The sequence below is a fragment of the Protomyctophum parallelum genome, assembly GCF_964188405.1.
Source record: "Protomyctophum parallelum genome assembly, chromosome: 4".
Lineage (NCBI taxonomy): Eukaryota > Metazoa > Chordata > Actinopteri > Myctophiformes > Myctophidae > Protomyctophum > Protomyctophum parallelum.
In genome coordinates, this window is record NC_139700.1 from 46,427,576 (window position 1) to 46,453,881 (window position 26,306).

A 26,306-nucleotide genomic window follows, 5' to 3' on the forward strand; every position below is an offset into this window, starting at 1 on the left:
GTCAATAATTATATATATAAACTTTATTACAGGCTCATGGCCCACGGGGTAAAAACAATACATCACATATAAAAAAGAGAATAGATAAAAATAAATAAAATAAAAATACAATACAGTACCTTTACCCATCCCCATGCATTAGTTTTGCACGAATAAACACTCCTTGGGCTAAAAATGGCCATAGCCGTCATCACAAATGTGATGAGGTCAGCACATTTGGGCATATTTGGGCAAGTGGCTATGGCCAAACTAGGGGTCAAACTAGAGGGTTTTCATGATTCTGAATCCATTCCAAGCCTTAGTTTTTCACAAAAAACCTTGGGCTTAGAAAGGCCATAGACGTCATCACAAATGTGATGAGGTCAGCACATTTAGTGTCTGGCCGTTTTTAGCCCAAGGAGTGTTTTTCGTGCAAAACAAATGTTTGGAATGGATTCAGAATCATGAATAACCCCCTAGTTTGACACGTCACATGCTATTCAAAGCATAATGAAATTTAGAACATTTTGCCATATTGGCTGTTGATGGTACCCCAACTTTCAGCAGCTGTCAACAATTCCTCTAGGGTGGTTGAATATAAACCAGAAAATTCTAAGAAATGTATTCCCAGATTTGACTGGTAATACTGATCATATTCCCTGACTAATAGCATAGGCCTACAAGCTATGCACATCATGGCTGTGACAGCTTGTAGATCTGTTCTTTTCGAGGCACAAAGGAGACAGCATGTAGTGGAATAATGAACCCAAATGTGACAAAGTCATGTCATGTCTATGGTGCCTGCCTTAAGAAATGTAATACCACGCTATTAAAGCAAAGCCGAATTTGCGCATATCGTACCGGTGATCAGCTGACTGTTAAAGGGAATGGGACCCGGCATGCTGATTAGGTTGTTGCAGGTGACGCCCTAAACACACCCATGGCTAATTCAAGGCCGGTTTGCGCACGCCGCGGGTGTCAGAGAACGCATCTTACCGTGCTTAATTGCAAAATGACATTGGCCACGCCTCCATCTCTTAAAATCTGTCATATTATTATGTCATAATCATATGATGTTCAAAATGGCACCCATATATATATATTTCATTTCTGATAGATTCAGCTAAGAGCTATATTCTGACACAGTTTACCTCCTTTGTGTATTTTTGTGTATACGTCTCAAAATGTTCTGATGAATTGAAAAGAGTGGACCCTGTTGTAATGTAAACAAGTGTAATGCTTTATGCTGTCGTCCACAGTTAACAGTTTTTGTATTGAGTTGTGCTTGAAATGTACTGTAATTCTCCAAACTGTTAATATTAATGATATGATGACTAAAACCTTGGCTAAATGTACTGACAATTCTTCAACAAATAAAGACAATAGACTAAAATATTACGGACGGAGGGACCATTATCATCACCATCAAGGCCTGCCATCAGGCCTAGTCGACTAAATCAACTGTAGATTTAGTTCACATAAATCGTATGATATTTAGTCATAGTGGGCCAGAAATAATTGCCACGAAAATGATGATTTTAAAGGTAGGGTTAAAATAAGGGTTACTATGATTCAAGTGTTCGTTCAGTAACAGGGGTCTCCATATGTTTCCTTCACTGTAAATAGATTTTCCCATGTGTTTTCATCCAATCAGGAGAGCCTCTCTAACCACTTCCGCAAGAAGTGGTTGTAGTTGTCAGGAAATTATATGTTAACAGTATAAGTACAGTTTACTTTTACAGTTGAGAGAAATGTAATACCTTGATGTGAAGAATAGTGCACAAAGTCAATCATTTATTATCATTTTAAACATGCTTTTAATTGCCGGCAGTTTACCAAAGCTGGTGACCAGTGGGGACTAAACGACCGAACCGACTGAGCTTTGCAGGAGGGGGATCGCATGCGGGAAGCGGGGGCGGGGCACGGGCCGAAACCGGGGGGCGCCCGCGGCGCGGGGGCGGAGCCAACTGAATTGGCGCATCGGGCTGCAGTGGAGAGCGATGACCGTCGTGCCGGAGGAAGACGTGCCTGGAAGACGGCGGGTCCTTGTATAAAATAAAATAAAAATGTACATTTTAACTCATCGTCTTCTCTCCTCATTTACTCTCACTAATGTGTATTGTTCATTTTACTCTCACAGCATGAGTGGAAACATTAATCATCGTATAGGCATGCAAGCGTCATCAAATCTGCCTGATCAATGGTCAGAGCCAAAGCGTCGTGGACGGGACCGTCGACACTTTTACGGGCGTTCTGTTATATTTTTACTTACACCCGACGTTATAGGACGCACACCGCCTCCCGTTCCCACGGCCTGGGCTGCTATCATACCGGCCACGGGTCCCCCGATGAGGGTAGCAAAGGCCACCACCGCCAGTGTGGCCGCCACGTCCCTCTTTCTCCCTCCAGCCATGACCGGCATGCTCTTCCCAACCTTCTTGAGGTAGCTCATGGTCGCACTATAATCTGGTCTGGTCATGCTCGGTACCAAAGTGCCGGACAGCAAGCTGCAAAAAGTACAGATGAAGATGAAGATGATGATGATGATGATGGTGATGAGGATGATGAGGATGATGATGATGTGACTCTAGCTCTTTTGTCTGTTGTTGTCTGCTCTTTGTTTTTTGTATGACTGCTCTAACTGTCATGGTGGGAGGGGGGGTCCAAAATATGATGACATAGTCTCCATGGTTTGTCTATGCCTTTAAGGTTTTAAACTGTAGGTCGATCTGTACAGTTTAAAACTTAAACGGCTTAGACAATCATGAAGACAATCATGTCAGTGTAAATGCTCCAAGGTGTGTAATAGACAGTGTATGTGATTTAATAGCAATAGACAATGAAATGTGACCATCAATGTCATAGTAATAGACAGTGAATTGTGACCATCAATTTGTCTATATTTAGTAAATTTACTGATTGCTGAGCAATGAGGAGACAGAAAAGAGACCTCTCTCATTAAGCAGGATTAATGTAGGAAACACAATTTGGACTTAAAGCTTCAATCAGTATGTTTTGTGTATGCCTTCCTCCTCTCCTGGCAGAAGGAAGTATCAAGATGGAAATGTGCTTTTCCATCTCGAATTTTGGCCAACAAAATGATTCTAAGCCTTTAGAAGCATATTATGTTTATTTCAATATATCCCATAATACACCGACCACCGAGACCCAGGATCTCTTGATGTTGAATTCAATATTATTCATAGTGTTGAATGAATGTATACCACGATAAGAGGCACAGTTCACAAAGCTGCATACTGTACCTGTTACAAAGGTGACGTATCTCAGTGTTGCAGTCAGAGCTATCGAGCCAAACACCTCCAAACCGTCCTGTTGTGAGACAGAGACAAGATACAATATGTGGTTACTATAGACTCACACTCGATCAGAGATGTGTGCAATATGCAGATATGAACAACACATTTAGTGCACATGGCATTCTAGGAGGCAGACAGACACCAATTAGAGTCTAGTCTAGTGAAGCTCAAAGTACCTTCTTAGAAATAAGTGCAGGATCCAGGTCCCAAATTGGCCCTGATAACCAGTTATTCAACACAGAGCACACTAGCCAACAACAGAATAAAAAGGAATTTTGAGAACCGAACGGATGATCTTCTAAAAGATTATAAAATTATATCGGCCTACAGAAAAAACAAAAACCTTAAAGATTATCTAGTACACAGCAAGCTAAAAGAAATCAACACACCAGCACGCCAGGGACCAGAATACTTCAAACCCAAACAATTAGTCAAAAATAGAACTACAAAACGCGTGTTAGAGATTAAACAACAAATAACAACCAGAACCAGCAACTGCATTTACTTAATCACATGTGAAAAATGTGGTTTACAATATGTCAGAGAAACGGGTAAAACAATAGGTACAAGGCTGGGACAACACAGATACAATATTAACAATGGAAAAAAGACAACCACAAGGTTTGTGCAACATTTTATGGCTCACGGCATTGAAGCTCTAAAATGCGCTGGACTTCAACACAATCCCAACTGGACAGTAGGACAAAGACGTTTTAATGAAAAACAGTGGATTAAGAACCTCAACACAGATTTTCCTGGAGGCTTAAACATGCCTAAAATCAGATCTTGAACACAACAAAAACTTAAACTCAGGATTAAACTGGAGAAATCTAAAAATGATTGGATCAGACTTCCTTCGGATACATGGCAAATGCATTTATTCCTTGCATTGTGCCTACCCATGTTGCGACCTGCAGTCGCAACATGTGTAGGCACAGTGCACTGAAGTTTTTTAATTCCCCCACCCACCCATCATGAGCAAAAGACAGTGAATGTGGAAAATGTTCTGCATATACCTGAGTTTCAGAGATGGTGAGTGTCCTTCAGCAGGAGAGTGGTGTTATAGTGTTATGGTATATGTTATATGGTTCAGAAGGCGGTGCTACAGGTACGCTAAGGTTCTTAAAAACGTACAGCAGCTTTCAAGACCTGTGGATACCTGTTGAAAATGTGTGGTCACGGAGAGTTTGACACAAAAATGTGGAAATTCAAGCTGGGCTGAGAACTGAAGTTCACCCCCGTGGGATGGAAGGATCAAGGGTTTCAGAGTGATGGAGTTATTTGAGAGTTTTCATTTGGGGAACAGCAGCACCACCATCGACATCATCCATAGTCTCTAATGTTATCATTATCATAATAAGCCACCGTCTGCTACGTTTGATTACCTCATTAACTAGTTACAACTGACATGACCTGCCTGGTCAGACATGTTCAACAACTCTTTTCAACGTGCAGCGGTGAAGAAAGTTGGCCTACTGGATGTACATTTTATTTGTAGGCTATATAACACTTATGACAGAGAGAACTGTGAAAGTGCGAAAAATACAACAGAAACAAAAACATAGCATGACACATTCAGATGCTTAAAAACAACAAAAAATCACAGGCATTCCACAAATGCTTGTTTACACGGTGTAATAATAATAATAATAATAATAATAAACTTCATTAAAATGCAGCACAAAGTGCTTTACAGAAGAAAAGCTAAGAGATGATCCAGCATTAAAATAATAATGGCATAAAATAACATTCAAAAGAAAACATTACATTAACATTAAAACATGAAAGACATTAAAAAAAAACATTAACTAGCAGCAGGGAGATGAAAACAAAAAAGAAAGTGGGTGTCGAGCTGTGTTTTAAAAACGACTACAGGGACTGCCTGTCTAAGGTAAGTTTATTCCAGGTCGTAAGAGCCGGTTCTTAAAAACGTACGCAAGGGAAGCATCTTTCAAGACCTGTGGAGGGGCATCCCATACCTTTTTGGTTTTTGACACATTAATGACATATTAATGACATAGTTCAATGTTGGAAATGAGTGGTATGTATCAAGGTTATAATAGTTTTGGTTTTTGACACATTAATGACATATTAATGACATAGTTCAAAGTTGAAAATGAGTGGTATGTATTCCCCTTTAGGCATCCTGCTCACGGATAGTTTGACACAAACATGTGGAAATTCAAGCTGGGCTTGAGAACTTTTTCCACAAGTCTGGAGGGCTGCATGCATCCCTCTGGTGACATCTTTAAATCTTCTTTGTATTGTTTAATCAATGAATTTAAATTTTCATGCTTTTTTTAATCCTTTTTTTTTTTTGAGGGACGCTAGTATGCTTTTTGATGATTGCATCATTATGGAAACCATTTTTTTGTTTAGAGCACTTATCACGTGAATAGTTTGCCAGCCAAGACTATGGACTTTAGGAGGTTATTATTACAATGTTTGTTCAGAGCACTTATGATGTAAATCGTTTGCCAGATGATATGACCTATCCTGTTGTTCCTGTTCCTGCTGCCTTCATGGTGGTTGTCGCTCTATGGATTCTCGTATACTTGATCAGATGTGTTTGTTTTACTTTGTAACTGATTAATAATGCAACAACCTGTTTGAGCACAGGTAGAGAGCATATTATGTGTTTGGGGATGTTTAAAGTAATTCTATTTCAAACCTGACATTGGGCGACCTCTGGCCCTCAGTAAGTAGACAGTTGGATATAGAGCAATTTACTATTTAACTGAATGATGGATACAATGTATGTAACCTAGATACCATACCCTGATGGGGAATTCAGTTTGACCCTTTAAAAAAAAAATCTTCTTACTATGTTCATTAGTACTTTCAATACTAGTTTACAATTACTTTTACTGTCTTGTACTGTCTGTCTTTGTTTTATTTGTCTTGTTCTGACCTTGATGGGGGGGGGGGGGGATATTTACATGTCGGATACAACAAAATGTACACATATGTTTATTCATTGCTGCATCAAAAAAGAATATTTCATCAGCTTGACACCAAAGCCAGCTGCCATACAGCGTTTTATATCTTTGAGGTTTGAGCCTATAAGCCCGGCTAACAACACACAACTGCTACACAGATAAGCATCATTCTCATCCGCCAGTGGCTTTTCAAGACCAATGGGCCCACCATTTTAAGCCCAGGACCATTTGACCAATATCGATCCCCATAATAACTTTGGGGATAACATTTTTTAATTTGAAAAACATTTAATAATAGTGCTGTGCATAAATTCTTTCAGCGCCTAGGTCAATTGAAGCCTATATTTTGATACTACGCTTACCGCCATTGCCGTTGATTAATGACAATATAAGCCATTACTTACAGAATCGGGTAGCTAGCTGTTGCTGTCACAAGACTCCGTCACACATCTTAGATCATCGGCACCTTAAGAATCCATTCTATCCGGTTTTTTTCAATCGCCTGTATCTCCTATTCCTTGTCCCAGATGGCATTTTGGTCAAAACAACGTTTCTTTGACGGCACAGAGCCGGCGATGAGGAGCCCTCCAGTGCCCCGGTATAGATCCATTTTGTAAACAACAGTTGAACTAGACCTGTTCAACTTACTAGGATAATACTACTTCCGGTAGTCTGGAAAAATGCTAGCGGGTTAAGTGTTAAATGCATTCAAAATAATTTAGGTAACTATACCTATAGACTATACTAAAACGTGAAGTTAAAAAATAAATGCACGAAATCAAAGCTTACTCACTTCACAGCAGCAAATTAAGTATCACAAGCTGTAACCTGATTAACTGGTGATGGCCCCAGATTGACAGCTGTCTGTCTGCCTGCCCTTAAAAGTAGCCTATTGCTGTCATTAAGTGGGTTTATTATGCCTTGGATCAAGACAGTCATAATGTATTTGATTTTGATAATATGATATAAAAAGTCAAAATCGATTGAATACATCTATGATCCCAGGCTAGTTGTTTATGATGTCATTGCATCATATTTATAAACTGTACATTCCTGCTGCAGCTAATCAAAGAATTGCCGTGGTACAGAACGTGGAAAACGCTGGTCTTCAAGAAGGCATTGTTTTCCCACTGGCCCCATGTGGATGATGACTTACATGAAAACAATGTTTTTAAAAACAACCACTTGTCTCACACTAGCTCACTTGAAAGAGAAGTGAAAAAATGAGCAACCCCCCTCTAAAGGGTGCTGCATGCCGCCACCTACTGTTACACCAAGGTATCTGCTACTAGATTAAGGTACAACACTCTTTCTTTCTTTCTTTCTTTCTTTCTTTCTTTCTTTCTAAGAAGGGGGGCTCCAAGGAGCAAGGACAACGGGTTGAACTTGGAAACAACTGAATTCTTCTTCTCATACAAAGCCAGGGATTTATGAGGAATTAATGAATGAATGAATAGGGCATGATGCAAACCTTGCAATAAGTGCATCAAAAGGATAATAGCTGGCACGCCCAGACAGGAACCTAGCGGCAACTAACGGCAAGTACAAATATGCATTACTGTATAATATATCGTAATGCATATTTGTACTTGCCGTTAGTTTTCTTTTGTTTGCTAATATTATTAGCAAACAAGAGCAGGCCCTGAGTGCTCACTCTATGGCTGACAATCTGCTTAATAATGATATCACTAATCTTTGGAAATATTTTTCTTGCTGCTGTACTTCATACCTCATACTTTAAATGCTTAGTATGAGGTATAAAGTACAGCAGACTTGTGTTCATAAAACAGAAAGATTGGGTATTGGGTAAGACTTTCCATTCACTGTAGTAGAAGAGGTGAGAGTTTACCCCGCAGCTATGTCAGCTCCGCATACAGGAAATACGTAAACTGCGACCATGAGACCCGTTTCTGAATTCGTCTATTCGCTGTCCCGCCCCCTTTCATGACGACGCCAGGCCCAGGAAATAATTCCCAATGCATTTTTCCCCATAGACATTTTTTTAAAGACCTTTTAAGCGTCATACGAGTTGTCAACTCGAGTTGTGACAAATCATGACAACAAACGCAATATTTTGGACCAAACAAATAATTACAATTGGGGTCGGCAGCCAAATACAGATAATTCTGCAGGGGGTCCTTGAGACATGAAGTGGTTTGAGAACCACTGACATAGAAACATAGGTTTTTCTGATAACTGTCATGATTTAGAAGACATTTTGTAGAGTCAAGCTCAGGTCTAAAAGGGTTAAAGAAACCCAGGAGCACTAGAGCCAGCGAGCTCTTTTGTACACTGGGTCTCACCACCTTCATGGCTCTGTTGAGGAACCTGACCTACAAATGTATGTGCAGACTGGATCTCTCGTCGAATGGATAATTAATCCATTCGACGAAATAATGACAGACCCTGGCCGTATAGGTCTGTCAGGTATACATCTATGATTAGAGGACACTGGCATGAGTGCCTCTCTTAGATTATGGGGATGGGTAAAGGTACTGTATTGTAGGCCTATTCTCTTTTTTATATGTGATGTATTGTTTTTACCCCGTGGGCCATGAGCCTGTAATAAAGTTTATATACATAATTATTGACTTGGTTTAACCCAGATTTCATAAATATTCTGTTATACAGCAAGTCAGATTTCTTTTAACATTTGGATTTAGATAGACAGGTTGATTCAAAATGATATGTATCCATGTTTGCACTACAACTATAAACAGTCGACTATGGATACTGATTATGGGTGTGATTTTTAAAAGCCACACAAAGTTACACTGTGTGTGTGTGTGTGTGTGTGTGTGTGTGTGTGTGTGTGTGTGTGTGTGTGTGTGTGCGTGTGCGTGTGCGTGTGTGTGTGTGTGTGTGTGTGTGTGTGTGTGTGTGTGTGTGTGCATACTGTACATACGTGCGTGCATGTGTACAAACTATGTAAATACAGGCTTGTTTTAAATCAGTTTGAATTGTTCCTGCTCTTAAAACACAGGATGTCTGTAGAGGGCGCATGTTCCCTCTGCATTCACCCCATCCTGCATGTTCCCTCTGCATTCACCCCATCCTGCATGTTCCCTCTGCCTTCACCCCATCCTGCATGTTTCCTCTGCATTCACCCCATCCTGCATGTTCCCTCTGCATTCACCCCATCCTGCATGTTCCCTCTGCATTCACCCCATCCTGCATGTTCCCTCTGCATTCACCCCATCCTGCATGTTCCCTCTGCATTCACCCCATCCTGCATGTTCCCTCTGCATTCACCCCATCCTGCATGTTCCCTCTGCATTCACCCCATCCTGCATGTTCCCTCTGCATTCACCCCATCCTGCATGTTCCCTCTGCATTCACCCCATCCTGCATGTTCCCTCTGCATTCACCCCATCCTGCATGTTTCCTCTGCATTCACCCCATCCTGCATGTTTCCTCTGCATTCACCCCATCCTGCATGTTTCCTCTGCATTCACCCCATCCTGCATGTTCCCTCTGCATTCACCCCATCCTGCATGTTTTTGTTTTTTCAAAACTGCATGGCAAGCTGCTAGAACTGCGTATGAGTCTATAAGGCGTGACTTTATTTTATCACCAGAGGGAGATGGTGATAATGCATGTGTTGTTTGTGTATTTATAAAGTGCAAGATTATAAAAAAAGATTATGTGGGCGTGCGTGCATATCCGCACATGCACTTCTGTCTGTCTGTCTGTCTGTCTGTCTGTCTGTCTGTTTCATTTCATATCAGATGGAAATTAGATTAAAAAACTAAACAGACGCTAAACAGCCATATCAACAAGTGCCCGTGACACGTGAGCTTGTAGATCTGCTATTTTTCAATAGCTAAAGCATAACATGATGCTGACACCAAAATGGGTGCCCGTTCAGAATGGGTTAACCCATTCTGGGCGGGAACCCCTTATTGGTGTTTTAACTAAGCATTATGTTATACTTTAGCTATTGAAAAATAGCAGATCTAGGTCTGCTATTTTTGAAAAATCGTAAAGATGCGGCATAAATCTTTGAATATATATTCTTTCAGAGCGAACTTTTTTTTTTATTTTGACGTCAGGCCTAAATGGATCAAACTCCTCTGCAGAGTTAGTATTCTCCTGACCTTTCCTGACCCACATCTTGACACGTATTGCTACCAGTAATCCACCTAGCAATGTGCCTGAATCACAAAATAATTGACGCTAGGTACACCAACACCCATCCTCTAGGAAAAACCACAATCTCATATAGAGCGGTCGCAGTCAATGAAGAAAAACAACAAAAAAAGTTTTTTTTTTTCTTCTTTCTAATTATTTTTTGTTCGGCCCAAAACATTGTGTATATTGTCATGATTTGTCACGACGAGAGTTGGCTTTGTCGGCGGCGTAAACGTCTTTGAATAAATACTTTTTATTTTCCGGGGTGACTGCGACGCTCCATAGACGGAAAGACGGACAGACGGACAGACAGACAGACCCAGCATTTAATAAGACGTTATTTAAAAGCTGCTGTCCACTGCGTGCTCGGTGCAGGTACGTATAAAGGCGATAACGCTTGTCTCTGCCTCTGCTTGCGGTGCAGGTCTCAGGTACGTATAAAGGCGATAACGCTTGTCTCTGCCTCTGCTTGCGGTGCAGGTCTCAGGTACGTATAAAGGCGATAACGCTTGTCTCTGCCTCTGCTTGCGGTGCAGGTCTCAGGTACGTATAAAGGCGATAACGCTTGTCTCTGCCTCTGCTTGCGGTGCAGGTACGTATAAAGGCGATAACGCTTGTCTCTGCCTCTGCTTGCGGTGCAGGTACGTATAAAGGCGATAACGCTTGTCTCTGCCTCTGCTTGCGGTGCAGGTACGTATAAAGGCGATAACGCTTGTCTCTGCCTCTGCTTGCGGTGCAGGTCTCCCACGTGATCATCCGTGCAACATCACCAGCACCGAGGTCTACCTGGAGAACATGGGCTGTCGCTCCAAAGAGATGGTGAACATCACGTCCTGTGGCGGCGCCTGCAGCAACTATGCCTAGTGAGTATTCATCCGTACTGTACTGCATATTATGGACGTTTAGGTGATGAAAAAGTATATTTTATACAAATAGTATGAGATTAAAAAGAATAATACTCATCTACCGAGCAAATACACATAGTGTGTTCTATTCCTTTCATTGATGTCCACTGGCCTATACGCACCTGTGCATATACGCCTGATTTATAGGAGTGCGAAAGTCTTTTTTTCCCCACATACAAATGTATACAAATCAGCTGTGTCGCAAGCATGACAAATCAACCGTAAGAATGTTGATTTTATGACAGATCTTTGTTACCGACAGTGTAATGTAATCCTATAGAAAACACATGTTTCTATATCAGTGGTGCTCAAACTTTTTCATGTCAAGGACCCCTAGAATTATATGTATTATTTGGCCCCGTCGACCACTTTATTCCAGGGACCTCCCAGAATAAGTAAAGATTTGAGTTAAAACATGAAAGAATAATATATATTCAAAGATTTGCACACATTTTCACAATAAAATAAAGTGACACAGATGCGTTCCAGGTCATTTGGTGTTTTAAGCATCATGTTGTACTGATCTACAAGCTCGTAGCGTGGCACTGAGTGCCGTGCTACGAGCTTGTAGGTCTGCTGTTTTTGAAAAATCGTGAAAATGTGTCGTAAATCTTTTGAACAATATACATTCTTTCAGAGTGAAGGGGGGGGGGGGTCCCTGGAACAACATATTTTCAGATGGGGGTCGGCGGCCAAATACAGATGATTCTGGGCCTCCGTGACATGAAAATGTTTGAGCACCCACTGACATACTGTAGAAACATGAGGTTTTTCAGAAAACGGTCAGGACTTACAGTAGAAAGCATTCGTAGAATCGTCAAAACGGGTTAACGAGTCCTTTTTTCCCCCCACCACTGCGCTGACCTAAGCCTGCCCTGTGACTCTCTCTCTCCCCTCTCGTATATATAGCTACTCCCTGGAGCTCCAGTCCTTGGAGCGTTCGTGCTCCTGTTGCCAGGAGGTCTCCACGTCCCAGCGCAGCATTCAGCTCTCCTGCCCGGGCGGCCGCGAGGACATGAAGTACGCCTACACCCACATCGACGCCTGTGCCTGTCTGAAGACGGAGTGCACGGTGCTGGGCCGCGGTGACATGGGTGACGGATGGCGGGCGCCGTCCGTCACCCCCTCCCTTAACCCATTCTGACCTGAGATCAGATTCATACGAGGTTTCCACTGGACACACACTGGTCTGATGAACCCATTCTGACCTGAGATCAGATTCTAAAAATGTCAGTCGCTCTTCGATTTTTCAAAAATAGCAGACCTACAAGCTCGTATCGCGCCACTCGGTGGCGCGATATGAGCTTGTAGATCTGCTATTTTTCAATAGCTAAAGCATAACATGATGCCGACACCAAAATGGGTGCCCGGTCAGAATGGGTTAATTAGTTCCATGTACTGCATATACATTTGCTGCCAGCTGCACAGATTATAAAGCCTCTATTTATATTATAAATGCCTAACGCAGTTGTTGAATAATATGTATTTGATTACTAGTAGTATAGGCTTGTTTTTCCCTCAATGTTTTGTTTCTGTTCAGAAATAAAGCTCTTGGCTACATGCTACATGCCGGCCCTGAGCAATTAGGTGCCCCCTTGAAAAATGACCATGTCCCCCTTGTGTTCTAAAGCACTGTTGTTGTATTTTTGCTTGGTGGATATCCCCCCCCCTCCCCTCATGATGCCCTAGGCAACTGCCTGTTCTGCCTGATGGGAGGGCCGGCCCTGCCTGAGGGGGATCACAAAACGTTGCCTCCGCCAGGCCGAAGGCAAGGGAGGGCCATTCTGTTTTCACCCAGCTCTCTACTGTAGTCAATAGTAGCCAGTCCATAGAGCCCCATTTTGAGCCCGGTACATGTTGAGTACACCAAAGTTTTATGTTATAAATGTTGAGTATGGGTCCCCAGAATGTAGAAACTGATGTTATAAATGTTGAGTATGGGTCCCCAGCATGTAGAAACTGATGTTAGAAATGTTGAGTATGGGTCCCCAGCATGTAGAAACTGATGTTATAAATGTTGAGTATGGGTCCCCAGCATGTAGAAACTGATGTTATAAATGTTGAGTATGGGTCCCCAGCATGTAGAAACTGATGTTATAAATGTTGAGTATGGGTCCCCAGCATGTAGAAACTGATGTTATAAATGTTGAGTATGGGTCCCCAGCATGTAGAAACTGATGTTATAAATGTTGAGTATGGGTCCCCAGCATGTAGAAACTGATGTTATAAATGTTGAGTATGGGTCCCCAGCATGTATAAACTGTTGTTATAAATGTTGAGTATGGGTCCCCAGCATGTAGAAACTGCCGGATGCTAACTTTCATTATGTTGGGCAATTTTCCTAATTGTCTTAATATGTGACCATACCAATTACAACCTATAGAAGGCAACATTATTCAAAATGTCATCATGCTTTATGTAGCATGTGACGTGTCAAACTAGGGGGTTTTCATGATGCTGAATCCAATCCAGGCATTCGTTTTGCAAAAAAACACTCATTGGGCTAAAAACGGCCAATGCCGTCATCACAAATTGATGATGTCAGCACATTTGGGTGGGCATGGCCCACCCAAATGGAACCAAATGGACCCGCTATGGTCCACGGTCTGTAACTCAGAGAGAGTGTACAAATGGAACCAAATGGGTCCATTTGGTTACAGATTATCATTTAGCTGGGTCCCCTCTGGAACTCCCTCAGGTACCCCTGGGGGTCCCCAGACCCCACTTTGGGAACCACTGATGTAGTAGGACATTATCTGTCCAGTAACGGCATGCAGGATGCAAATAACCTCCAACCGAGGAGCTGCAGCCAAGTACTTTGTCAACACCAATCCAAAGTTCTTCACGCATGCAGCACCCTTTAGATGAGAGCAGATACCTTGGTGTAACAGTAGGTGGCGGCATGCAGCACCCTTTAGATGAGAGCAGATACCTTGGTGTAACAGTAGGTGGCGGCATGCAGCACCCTTTAGATGAGAGCAGATACCTTGGTGTAACAGTAGGTGGCGGCATGCAGCACCCTTTAGATGAGAGTTGCTCATTTTTTCACTTCTCTTTCAAGTGAGCTAGTGTGAGACAAGTGGTTGTTTTTAAAAACATTGTTTTCATGTAAGTCATCATCCACGTGGGGCCAGTGGGAAAACAATGCCTTCTTGAAGACCAGCGTTTTCCACGTTCTGTACCACGGCAATTCTTTGATTAGCTGCAGCAGGAATGTACAGTTTATAAATATGATGCAATGCCATCATAAACCCCTAGCCTGGGATCATAGATGTATTCAATCGATTTTGACTTTTTATATCATATTATCAAAATCAAATACATTATGACTGTCTTGGTCCAAGGCATAATAAACCCACTTAATGACAGCAATAGGCTACTTTTAAGGGCAGGCAGACAGACAGCTGTCAATCTGGGGCCATCACCAGTTAAACAGGCTACAGCTTGTGATACTTAATTTGCTGCTGTGAAGTGAGTAAGCTTTGATAATTGATTTCTTGCATTTATTTTTTAACTTCACGTTTTAGTATAGTCTACTCTCTATACTGTAGGTATATAGTTACCTCAATTACTTTGAATGCATTTAATGCACAGCAGTATTATTAAATGCTTTTCAAATGTGTTCTTTTTCGTTATTATGGCGATCGATATTGGTCAAATTGTCATGGGCTTACAATGGTGGGCCCATTGGTCTTGAAAAGCCACTGGCGGATGAGAATGATGCTTATCTGTGTAGCAGTTGTTGTGTTGTTAGCAGTTAAATGCTGTATGGCAGCTGGCTTGGGTGTCAAGCTGATGAAATAACATATATATAAATATATACATTTTTGATGCAGCAATGAATAAACATATGTGTACATTTTGTTGTATCCGACATGTAAATATCCCCCCCCCCCCGCCTGCAAGGTCAGAACAAGACAAATAAAACAAAGACAGACAGTACAAGACAGTAAAAGTAATTAGTAAACTAGTATTGAAAGTACTAATGAACATAGTAAGAAGAAAATAAAAAATAAAACTGAATTCCCCATCAGGGTATGGTATCTAGGTTACATACATTGTATCCATCATTCAGTTTAGATAGTAAATTGCTCTATATCCAACTGTCTACTTGTCTGAGGGCCTCTAACCAGAGGTCGCCCAATGTCAGATTTGAAATAGCATTACTTTAAACATCCCCAAACACATAATATGCTCTCTACCTGTGCTCAAACAGGTTGTTGCATTATTAACCCATTCTGAACGGGCACCCATTTTGGTGTTAGCATCATGTTATGCTTTATCTATTGAAAAATAGCAGATCTACAAGCTCATATCGCGCCACCGAGTGGCGCGATACGAGCTTGTAGGTCTGCTATTTTTGAAAAATCGAAGAACGACTGACATTTTTAGAATCTGATCTCGGGTCAGAATGGGTTCATCGGACCAGTGTGTGTCCGGCGGAAACCTTCGTATGAATCTGATCTCAGGTCAGAATGGGTTAATCAGTTACAAAGTAAAACAAACACATCTGATCAAGTATACGAGAATCCATAGAGCGACAACCACCATGAAGGCAGCAGGAACAGGAACAACAAAGGTCATATAATCTGGCAAACGATTTACATCATAAGTGCTCTGAACAAACATTGTAATAATAACCTCCTAAAGTCCATAGTCTTGGCTGGCAAACTATTCACGTGATAAGTGCTCTAAACAAAAAAATGGTTTCCATAATGATGCAATCATCAAAAAGCATACTAGCGCCCCTCAAAAAAAAAAAAGGATTAAAAAAAGCATGAAAATTTAAATTCATTGATTAAAAACAACAATACAAAGAAGATTTAAAGATGTCACCAGAGGGATGCATGCAGCCCTCCAGACCTGTGGAAGAAGTTCTCAAGCCCAGCTTGAATTTCCACATGTTTGTGTCAAACTATCCGTGAGCAGGATGCCTAAAGGGGAATACATACCACTCATTTTCAACTTTGAACTATGTCATTAATATGTCATTAATGTGTCAAAAACCAAAAAGGTATGGGATGCCCCTCCACAGGTCTTGAAAGATGCTTCCCTTGTGTACGTTTTTAAGAACCGGCTCTTACGACCTGGAATAAACTTACCTTAGACAGGCAGTCCCTGTAGTCGTTTTTAAAACACAGCTCGACACCCACTTTCTTTTTAGTTTTCATCTCCCTGCTGCTAGTTAATGTTTTTTTTTAATGTCTTTCATGTTTTAATGTTAATGTAATGTTTTCTTTTGAATGTTATTTTATGCCATTATTGATTTTGATTTTTTTTCTCTAAGATTATCTCTTAGCTTTTCTTCTGTAAAGCACTTTGTGCTGCATTTTAACGAAGTTTATTATTATTATTATTATTATTATTATTATTATTATTACACCGTGTAAACAAGCATTTGTGGAATGCCTGTGATTTTTTGTTGTTTTTAAGCATCTGAATGTGTCATGCTATGTTTTTGTTTCTGTTGTATTTTTCGCACTTTGTGAGTTCTCTCTGTCATAAGTGTTATATAGCCTACAAATAAAATGTACATCCAGTAGACCAACTTTCTTCACCGCTGCACGTTGAAAAGAGTTGTTGAACATGTCTGACCAGGCAGGTCATGTCAGTTGTAACTAGTTAATGAGGTAATCAAACGTAGCAGACGGTGGCTTATTATGATAATGATAACGTTAGAGACTATGGATGATGTCGATGGTGGTGCTGCTGTTCCCCAAATGAAAACTCTCAAATCACTCCATCACTCTGAAACCATGCCACGGGGGTGAACTTCAGTTCTCAGCCCGGCTTGAATTTCCACATTTTTGTGTCAAACTATCCATAGCGTACCTGTAGCCCCGCCTTCTGAACCATATAACATATACCATAACACCATAACACCACTCTCCTGCTGAAGGACACTCACCATCTCTGAAACTCAGGTATACGCAGAACATTTTCCACATTCACTGTCTTTTGCTCATGATGGGTGGGTGGGGGGGTTGCAGACAGATTTCAGCACAGCCTGTGACAATATGAATGTCCTCAACAGCTATTTAGCAGGATGTTTAACATGAATTGGTATTGGTGAGATGGGTCTAATAATTAGACTCTAATTGGTGTCTGTCTGCCTCCTAGAATGCCATGTGCACTAAATGTGTTGTTCATATATATCTGCATGTGCACACAACAGGACGGTTTGGAGGTGCTTGGCTCGATAGCTCTGACTGCAACACTGAGATACGTCACCTTTGTAACAGGTACAGTATGCAGCTTTGTGAACTGTGCCTCTTATCGTGGTACACATTCATTCAACACTAAATAACACTGAATTCAACATCAAGAGATCCTGGGTCTCGGTGGTCGGTGTATTATGGGATATATTGAAATAAACATATAGGCTATGCTTCTAAAGGCTCAGAATCATTTTGTTGGCCAAAATTCGAGATGGAAAAGCACATTTCCATCTTGATTATCATAAATGCAAAGGCAGTGCATATTCTGAACATTCATAATTTAAACACATTAAACATAGTATTGAATTAGAATAAATACCTCTATTTTGACTCAGTCCGACTACAGGCTACAATTCACTTTAGGTCCATACTTCCTTCTGCAGGAGAGGAGGAAGGCATACATAAAACATACTGAGTCCAAATTGTGTTTCCTACATTAATCCTGCTTAATGAGAGAGGTCTCTTTTCTGTCTCCTCATTGCTCAGCAATCAGTAAATTGACTAAATATAGACAAATTGATGGTCACAATTCACTGTCTATTACTATGACATTGATGGTCACATTTCACTGTCTATTGCTATTAAATCACATACACTGTCTATTACACACCTTGGAGCATTTTACACTGACATGATTGTCTTCATGATTGTCTAAGCCGTAAAGTTTTAAACTGTGCAGATCGACCTACAGTTTAACCAGTTTCTGACCGGGCACCCATTTTGGTGCCCGGTGTCATCATGTCGTGCTTTAGCTATTGAAAAATAGCAGATCTACAAGCTCATATCGCGCCACCGAGTGGCGCGATACGAGCTTGTAGGTCTGCTATTTTTGAAAAGAAATCGAAGAACGACTGACATTTTTAGAATCTGATCTCAGGTCAGAATGGGTTCGTCAGACCAGCGTGTGTCCAGTGGAAACCTCGTATGAATCTGATCTCAGGTCAGAATGGGTTCGTCAGACCAGCGTGTGTCCAGTGGAAACCTCGTATGAATCTGATCTCAGGTCAGAATGGGTTAAAACCATAAAGGCATATAGACAAACCACGGAGACTGTCGTCATATTTTGGACCCCCCCTCCCACCATGACAGTTAGAGCAGCAAAACAAAGAGCAGACAACAACAGACAAAAGAGCTAGAGTCACATCATCATCATCCTCATCATCATCATCATCTTCATCTTCATCTGTACTTTTTGCAGCTTACTGTCCGAAGAAGGTTGGGAAGAGCATGCCGGTCATGGCTGGAGGGAGAAAGAGGGACGTGGCGGTCACACTGGCGGTGGTGGCCGGTGCTGCCGCCATCGGGGGACCTGAGGCCGGTATGATAGCAGCCCAGGCCGTGGGAACGGGAGGCGGTGTGCGTCCTATAACGTCGGGTGTAAGTAAAAAAAAAATAACAGAACGCCCGTAAAAGTGTCGACGGTCCCGTCCACGACGCTTTGGCTCTGACCATTGATCAGGCAGATTTGATGACGCTTGCATGCCTATGCGATGATTAATGTTTCCACTCATGCTGTGTGAGTAAAATGAACAATACACATTAGTGAGAGTAAAATGAAGGAAAGAAGACGATGAGTTAAAATGTACATTTTTATTTTATTTCATACAAGGACCCGCCGTCGTCCAGGCACGTCTTCCTCCGGCACGACGGCCATCACTCTCCGCTGCAGCCCCTCTACGACGGACCCTACCGTGTTCTGGAGGCGGGCGTTGAGGACTTTGTCGTGGACATGGAAGGCAGGCCCGAGCGGGTCGCCGTAGACCGCGTCAAGCCTGCTCACTTGGACGCCGGTGCGCCGATTCAGTTGGCTCCGCCCCCGCGCCGCGGGCGCCCCCCGGTTTCGGCCCCTGCCCGTGCCCCGCCCCCGCTTCCCGCATGCGATCCCCCTCCTGCAAAGCTCAGTCGGTTCGGTCGTTTAGTCCCCACTGATCACCAGCTTTGGTAAACTGCCGGCAATTAAAAGCATGTTTAAAATGATAATAAAGGCTTGACTTTGTGCACTATTCTTCACATCAAGGTATTACATTTCTCTCAACTGTAAAAGTAAACTGTACTTATACTGTTAACGTATAATTTCCTGACAACTACAACCACTTCTTGCGGAAGTGGTTAGAGAGGCTCTCCTGATTGGATGAAAACACATGGGAAAATCTATTTACAGTGAAGGAAACATGTGGAGACCCCTGTTACTGAACGAACACTTGAATCATAGTAACCCTTATTTTAACCCTACCTTTAAAATCATCATTTTCGTGGCAATTATTTCTGGCCCACTATGACTAAATATCATACGATTTATGTGAACTAAATCTACAGTTGATTTAGTCGACTAGGCCTGATGGCAGGCCTTGATGGTGATGATAATGGTCCCTCCGTCCGTAATATTTTAGTCTATTGTCTTTATTTGTTGAAGAATTGTCAGTACATTTAGCCAAGGTTTTAGTCATCATATCATTAATATTAACAGTTTGGAGAATTACAGTACATTTCAAGCACAACTCAATACAAAAACTGTTAACTGTGGACGGCAGCATAAAGCATTACACTTGTTTACATTACAACAGGGTCCACTCTTTTCAATTCATCAGAACATTTTGAGACGTATACACAAATACACAAAGGAGGTAAACTGTGTGTGTGTGTGTGTGTGTGTGTGTGTGTGTGTGTGTGTGTGTGTGTGTGTGTGTGTGTGTGTGAGGGTGTGTGTGTGTGTGTGTGTGTGTGTGTGTGTGTGTGCGTGCGTGCGTGCGTGCGTGCGTGCGTGCGTGCGTGCGTGCGTGCGTGCAAGAGAGAGTAGGGTTGGGATTCGGAACCGGGTCCATTTCAGACCCGGTTCCGACATTGCGGATCCGGAGCCGGTTCCATCGTTTTTTTATTAACGGTTCCCCAAACGGTTCTCATCAGTCGTCATTTAGCTCCGCTGTGTCTGTGCAATGTGCATGCATGCAAGCAGAGCCTGAGGTGACGTCACCCCACCTAAAGGAGTGTGTGGGGTCGGGGAGGATACGCCCACTGTTCTGTGCATTCAGCGACCGCTCACCGCCACGGAGCGAGTGATGTCGAAGAGATCTTCAAAGTGTGGTTAACAGAGAGGGAAATGACTCTGAGGCTGAGCACGCAAAGTGGAATACATATTATGCTATAGTTCCCTGCAAAGGTTGTTGCAACTTGTACCAGTTGCACGTCCACATTGATGAAACAACTCAAAATCAATACGCCTACACAAGTCCACAACTCACGAGAATAATCTAGGCAAATCGCGTTTGAGAGCCATGCGGAAAGCCCCCCCGCAGCTCCACCACAGCCGGCGGGGGATGAGGATGATGCAAGGCTGGTTCACTTTCCCCAGGCTAGTAACGTAATAGAAAATAAAAACTACTAATGTCTACAGAGCTTTTCATTAGGTGTATTGTACAACTGTTAATGGTGTTAATTTAGAACGCCAATGTCTCGACGTCTTTCTGTCTGATATTTTATGAATCATGCGAGGAGATATTTTCAGAATATAGCTTAGCTGAATCTATCAGAAATGAAATATATATATATGGGTGCCATTTTGAACATCATATGATTATGACATAATAATATGACAGATTTTAAGAGATGGAGGCGTGGTTAATGTCATTTTGCAATTATGAGCACGGTAAGATGCGTTCTCTGACACCCGCGGCGTGCGCAAAGCGGCCTTGAATTAGTCATGGGTGTGTTTAGGGCGTCACCTGCAACAACCTACTCTAATAGGGCCCCAGGTGTGGTTATACTATTCAAATATGTCTTCCCTGTGTGTATTTTTGGTTTCTTCCTGAAAGCTCAAAGTCAAAAGGCCCAATCGAAATACACCACGTGACACACTAAAATCTTGCCCCCTACTCCCTACTCCCTATACCCCGGCCTAACCCCTAAGCCCTACCGCATATAAGTGGGTGTGGCTTAATTTCAGGTGGGTGGGGCTTCCTCAACGGCACTCTTAAACTAAACAAACACTAAGCTATGATGAGTAAAACCAAGGCTAAATGTACTGACAATTCTTCAACAAATAAAGACGATAGACTAAAATATTACGGACGGAGGGACCATTATGACGCCATCAAGGCCTAGTCGACTAAATCATCTGTAGATTTAGTAGTTTAGTATTTAGTCATGTGGGCCAGAAATAATTGCCAAAAAAATATGATTTTAAAGTTAGGGTTAAAATAAGGGTTAATATTATTCAAGTGTTCGTTCAGTAACAGGGGTCTCCTGCATGTCTCTCTAGCTCTTTACTTCACTGTAAATGCATTTTTGGATTTGTTTCCATCCAATCAGGAGAGCCTCTCTAACCACTTATAGCTATGGAATGCCGCAATATACAATTGAGGATTAAAGGAGAAGTCCATACTAAAAGGCTTTCTTACCTTTCTTTGTAGTTGTTACGTCCCCACCAAAGAGGTCCAGGTGTTATTTTGTGCAAAAGCTCCTTATTGGCTATTTCCCCTACCATAAGCCCTAAATGAATTGCATTGAATTGAATGGGAATTGAATGGGGCTATGGGTTGTTGTGCTAATTCACTTATTTCCATCGCTCAAAATTATAATTTCTTTGTATATATCCTCTCTTCATAATGTAAATATTATCCCAAGCGGCACACTTTACTACTTCTTTCGATGGAAATAAGCGAATTAGCATAACACCCCATAGCCCCATTCAATACCCATTCAATGCAATGCAATTCATTGAGGGCTTATGGTAGGGAAAATAGCCAATAAGGAGTTTTTGCACAAAATGACACCTGGACCTCTTTGATGGGGACGTAACAACTACAAAGAAAGGTAAGAAAGATAAGAAAGCATTCTAGCATGGAATTCTCATTTAATGGTGGCTCTGCTTTCAATGAGATATCTGTGGTTGTAGTTGTCAGGAAGTTATATGTTAACAGTATAAGTACAGTATGTTAATAGTATAAATATACTTTTATATGAGGATGTCGATTTATATATCTCGAGCCAATCTTTACAGTTTACAGATGACCACGAGGAGTGACATTTATTCATCAGAGAAATGTAATACCTCAACCTTGATGTGAAGAATAGTGACAAAGTCAATAATTTATTATCATTTTAAACATGCTTTAATTGCAGGCAGTTTATCAAAGCAGGTGATTGTGCATTGAATTATTATCCATAATTGATGAGTACATTACATTTGCATAGAGAATGAAAAAAATTCAGGAAACCATTTCAGGCTCCCAAGTATATTTACTTTAATTCGGTAACGTTCCTCAGACCTTTACATTACATTTGCATACATAGCCCGTTTCCACCAATGCGGCATTAGATATTATACATTTTAAATGATAGATGACCTGACATTGAACTTGTGACTTGGGAAAATGTCCCTCATGACTTATTTCTCACAATCCAAGGTTCAGGTACACTCCAATATACGTTGAAGCATTTGTATAATAGATTGACCAACACATTAAAACTGGGTGGCACAGTCGGTAGCACAGCTAGAAGGTCCAGGGTTCGAAATAAAAAAAATACATTTTAACTCGTCATCTTCTTTTCTCATTTACTCTCACTAATGTGTATTATTCATTTTACTCACACAACATAAGTGAAAAATCTGCCTGATCAATGGTCAGAGCCAAAGCGTCGTGGACGGGACCGTCTACACTTTTACGGGCGTTCTGTTATTTTTTACTTATATTTTTCTCACACCCGACGTTATAGGACGCGCACCGCCTCCCATTCCCACGGCCTGGGCTGCTATCATACCGGCCTCAGGTCCCCCGATGGCGGCAGCACCAGCCACCACCGCCAGTGTGGCCGCCACGTCCCTCTTTCTCGCTCCAGCCATGACCGGCATGCTCTTCCCAACCTTCTTGAGGTAGCTCATGGTCGCACGATGCTCTGGTCTGGTCACCCGCTGTAGGTCGGTACCAATGTGTCGGACAGCAAGCTGCAAAAAGTACAGATGAAGATGATGATGATGATGATGTGACTCTAGCTCTTTTGTCTGTTGTTGTCTGCTCTTAGTTTTTTGTATGACTGTCAAAATAATGATGACAGTCTCCATGGTTTGTCTATGCCTTTAAAGTTTTAAACTGTAGGTCGATCTCTACAGTTTAATTAATAAAACTTTACGGCTTAGACAATCATGAAGACAATCATGTCAGTGTAAATGCTCCAAGGTGTGTAATAGACAGTGTATGTGATGTAATAGCAATAGACAGTGAAATGTGACCATCAATTTCATAGTAATAGACAGTGAATTGTGACCATCAATTTAATAGTAATAGACAGTGAATTGTGATCAATTTGTCTACATTGAGGCCCAGGCCACACTACTCTGGATCCTTTGCAAAACGGATATTTTCGTTTCGTTTCGTTTTATATACACCCGTGTGAACTGAGTGGTTTCAATAATTGGGTCTTATCAGTAGGCCTACAGTTAGTGCTTCCATCACACGTTACATAACATGAGAAAAGAGCCATTTAGGTGCAGAGGTGAGTGGGTGTGTGTCATACAGTTGTTATTATAGAGGTTGCTTGCTTTTCAGGGGACAGTGTTACTTGAGGTCAGGAGGAGATCAAGTTCTACCAGTTCTACCGTATCAAACCAAAACTATTTGGTTTGGCACGGTAGCTTCGATAGTTTGTGACATCTTGACATCCTAGAGACAGTCTTAAGCCTTGCACCGACGTGCGTTCACGCACATGATTTGGGGGTGGGGGGGAGGACCCCAGAAAACAGTGAAAGTGACAATTTAAGGACTATAATACCTCAAAGGCTCTAAAAGAAAAATACCATTACTGCATCAAAAGTAATCAGCAAACCATGCATGCTATAAAGACTGGTCAAACATTGGACAGATTATTAAATAATAAAGAAAGATAGCCGATCTACATGTTCACAACGAGTTTGTATCACAATATTTATCTGTGGAACCATTCTGTTGGTTGTCTGGGTGGGATTTCCCCAGTTCAAATATGATTACTTAGGGGAGTCACAGGCTGAAAAGTTTGAGAACCACTGAACTGAATATTCATAAAATTGCTAGCCTACCACCTTGACATAAAATAAACATTTTGTAACTTGCTTATGTAACTATTCATTGATTCACTCGTATACCAAAATCCACTTGGAAAAAAGAAAGAAATCACACCTGTGTGAAGTGAGGGGCGCTCACTTCGCATTATCTAACGTTTGGATAGTTGGTGTCAAGGTGACGTATGATTGCTCAGTAGTTGCTGATGTCTGCTCAGGAGGTTTGAATGTTTGCTCAGACCGAAAAAACAATTAGAGGGAACATTGGGCCTGGGTACCCCAAAATGAAAACAAAATAGCCCAAAAAGAAATTCGGCCTCACGGCTGTGCCGCTCGTTCAAATCGCGGGACGCGCGGCTATGCTGCGCGCCCCAAGGGGGGCTCTCAAATTTGGTCCACCCCGGGGGCCCTCAGCAAGGTAAATCCGGCTCTGCATGTCATGCATGAGAATGGACGCAACACTTGGATGCAGCAGAGCAGAGCCTTTGCTCGCTGCAGTTGATGCAACATATGATAAGTTTTAAAGTTGTTAACAGTGACAACAGTGAAACATGAACAATTAAGATAGCTGGATCTGTGTAGTTCCCATGCAGGCACAAGCTGCATTTCTCACCTAATTATAGTAAAAATTATATGGGCTAATAAGCGGTGACATCATCGTTTCTCAAAAGCTCCGTTTCGCATGACTACACATCTCCACTGAAACGGATATTCTCGAAAACAATCAGTATGTTTTATGTATGCCTTCCTCCTCTCCTGGCAGAAAAAAGTATGGATCTAAAAACTGCCTTAAGTGAATTGTAGCCTATAGTCGGACTGAGTAAAAATAGAGGTATTTATTCTAATTCAATACTGTGTATGTTTAATGGGTTTAAATTATTATTATTATTATTATTATTCAGAATATGCACTGCCTTTGTATTTGTGATAATCAAGATGGAAATGTGCTTTTCCATCTCGAACTTTGGCCAACAAAATAATTGTAAGCCTTTTGAAGCATACATTTCTTTCAATATACCGCATAATACATCGAGACCCAGGATCTCTTGATGTTGAATTCAGTGTTATTTAGTGTTGAATGAATGTGTACCACGATAAGAGGCACAGTTCACAAAGCTGCATACCTGTTACAAAGGTGACGTATGTCAGTGTTGCAGTCAGAGCTATCGAGCCAAACACCTCCAAACCGTCCTGTTGTGAGACAGAGACAAGATACAATATGTGGTTACTATAGACTCAAACTCGATCAGAGATGTGTGCAATATGCAATATGTGTGCTATAGTAACAGCATTCTCAAACTGTGTGTATGACATTGTACTGTAGCTTCAATTATCATGAGCAAAAGACGGTAAATGTGGAAAATGTTCTGCGTACCTGAGTTCCAGAGATGGTGAGGAGCAGGAGAGTGGTGTTATGGTGATCTTTCTACAGGTGTTATATAGGTAGAAACTCTGACATCACCTGTTCAGAAGGCGGGGCTACAGGTACGCTACGTTAAAACCTTGCTTTCATTTGGGGAACAAGTTGAACAACACACCATCATCATCATTATCCATAGTCTCTAATGTCCTCACTACTCCTGCACCTGCACTTGTATGTGTAGGATTCATTACACTAATATAAAGCTACACACACACACACACACACACACACACACACACACACACACACACACACACACACACACACACACACACACACACTTTATACTCCTGTCCAAAGCTCGCCTCGTTTTGGACATCTTTGACACACTCTCAGTTTAGTTCTGGGATTTTCTGTATCTCCC

At 41.7% G+C, this 26,306-nt stretch overlaps 1 protein-coding gene and 1 long non-coding RNA gene across 3 annotated transcripts in view; both read right to left on the bottom strand.

The window, feature by feature from the left end:
- LOC310857224 (uncharacterized protein) overlaps positions 1–880 on the bottom strand; it is a gene marked incomplete at both ends in the record, with an annotated part of 64,194 nt that extends 63,314 nt beyond the window's left edge. The window contains one exon of the mRNA XM_083762836.1: positions 841–880. Coding sequence (XP_083618962.1) covers positions 841–880 — 40 coding nt within the window. The remainder of the gene's footprint in view (positions 1–840) is intronic.
- A 1,188-nt stretch (positions 881–2,068) lies between these two features.
- On the bottom strand, positions 2,069–25,968 carry LOC310857634. 2 transcript variants are annotated; one of them, XR_014569163.1, is made up of 4 exons: positions 25,895–25,968; positions 25,644–25,710; positions 23,099–23,430; positions 2,069–2,172 (listed from the first exon to the last, which is right to left on the bottom strand). It is a non-coding gene; the product is annotated as an uncharacterized lncRNA (long non-coding RNA). The 2 variants fall into 2 exon arrangements; XR_014569164.1 differs by lacking the exon at positions 2,069–2,172 and having other exon boundaries at positions 23,097–23,430.
- Positions 25,969–26,306: the final 338 nt, after the last annotated feature.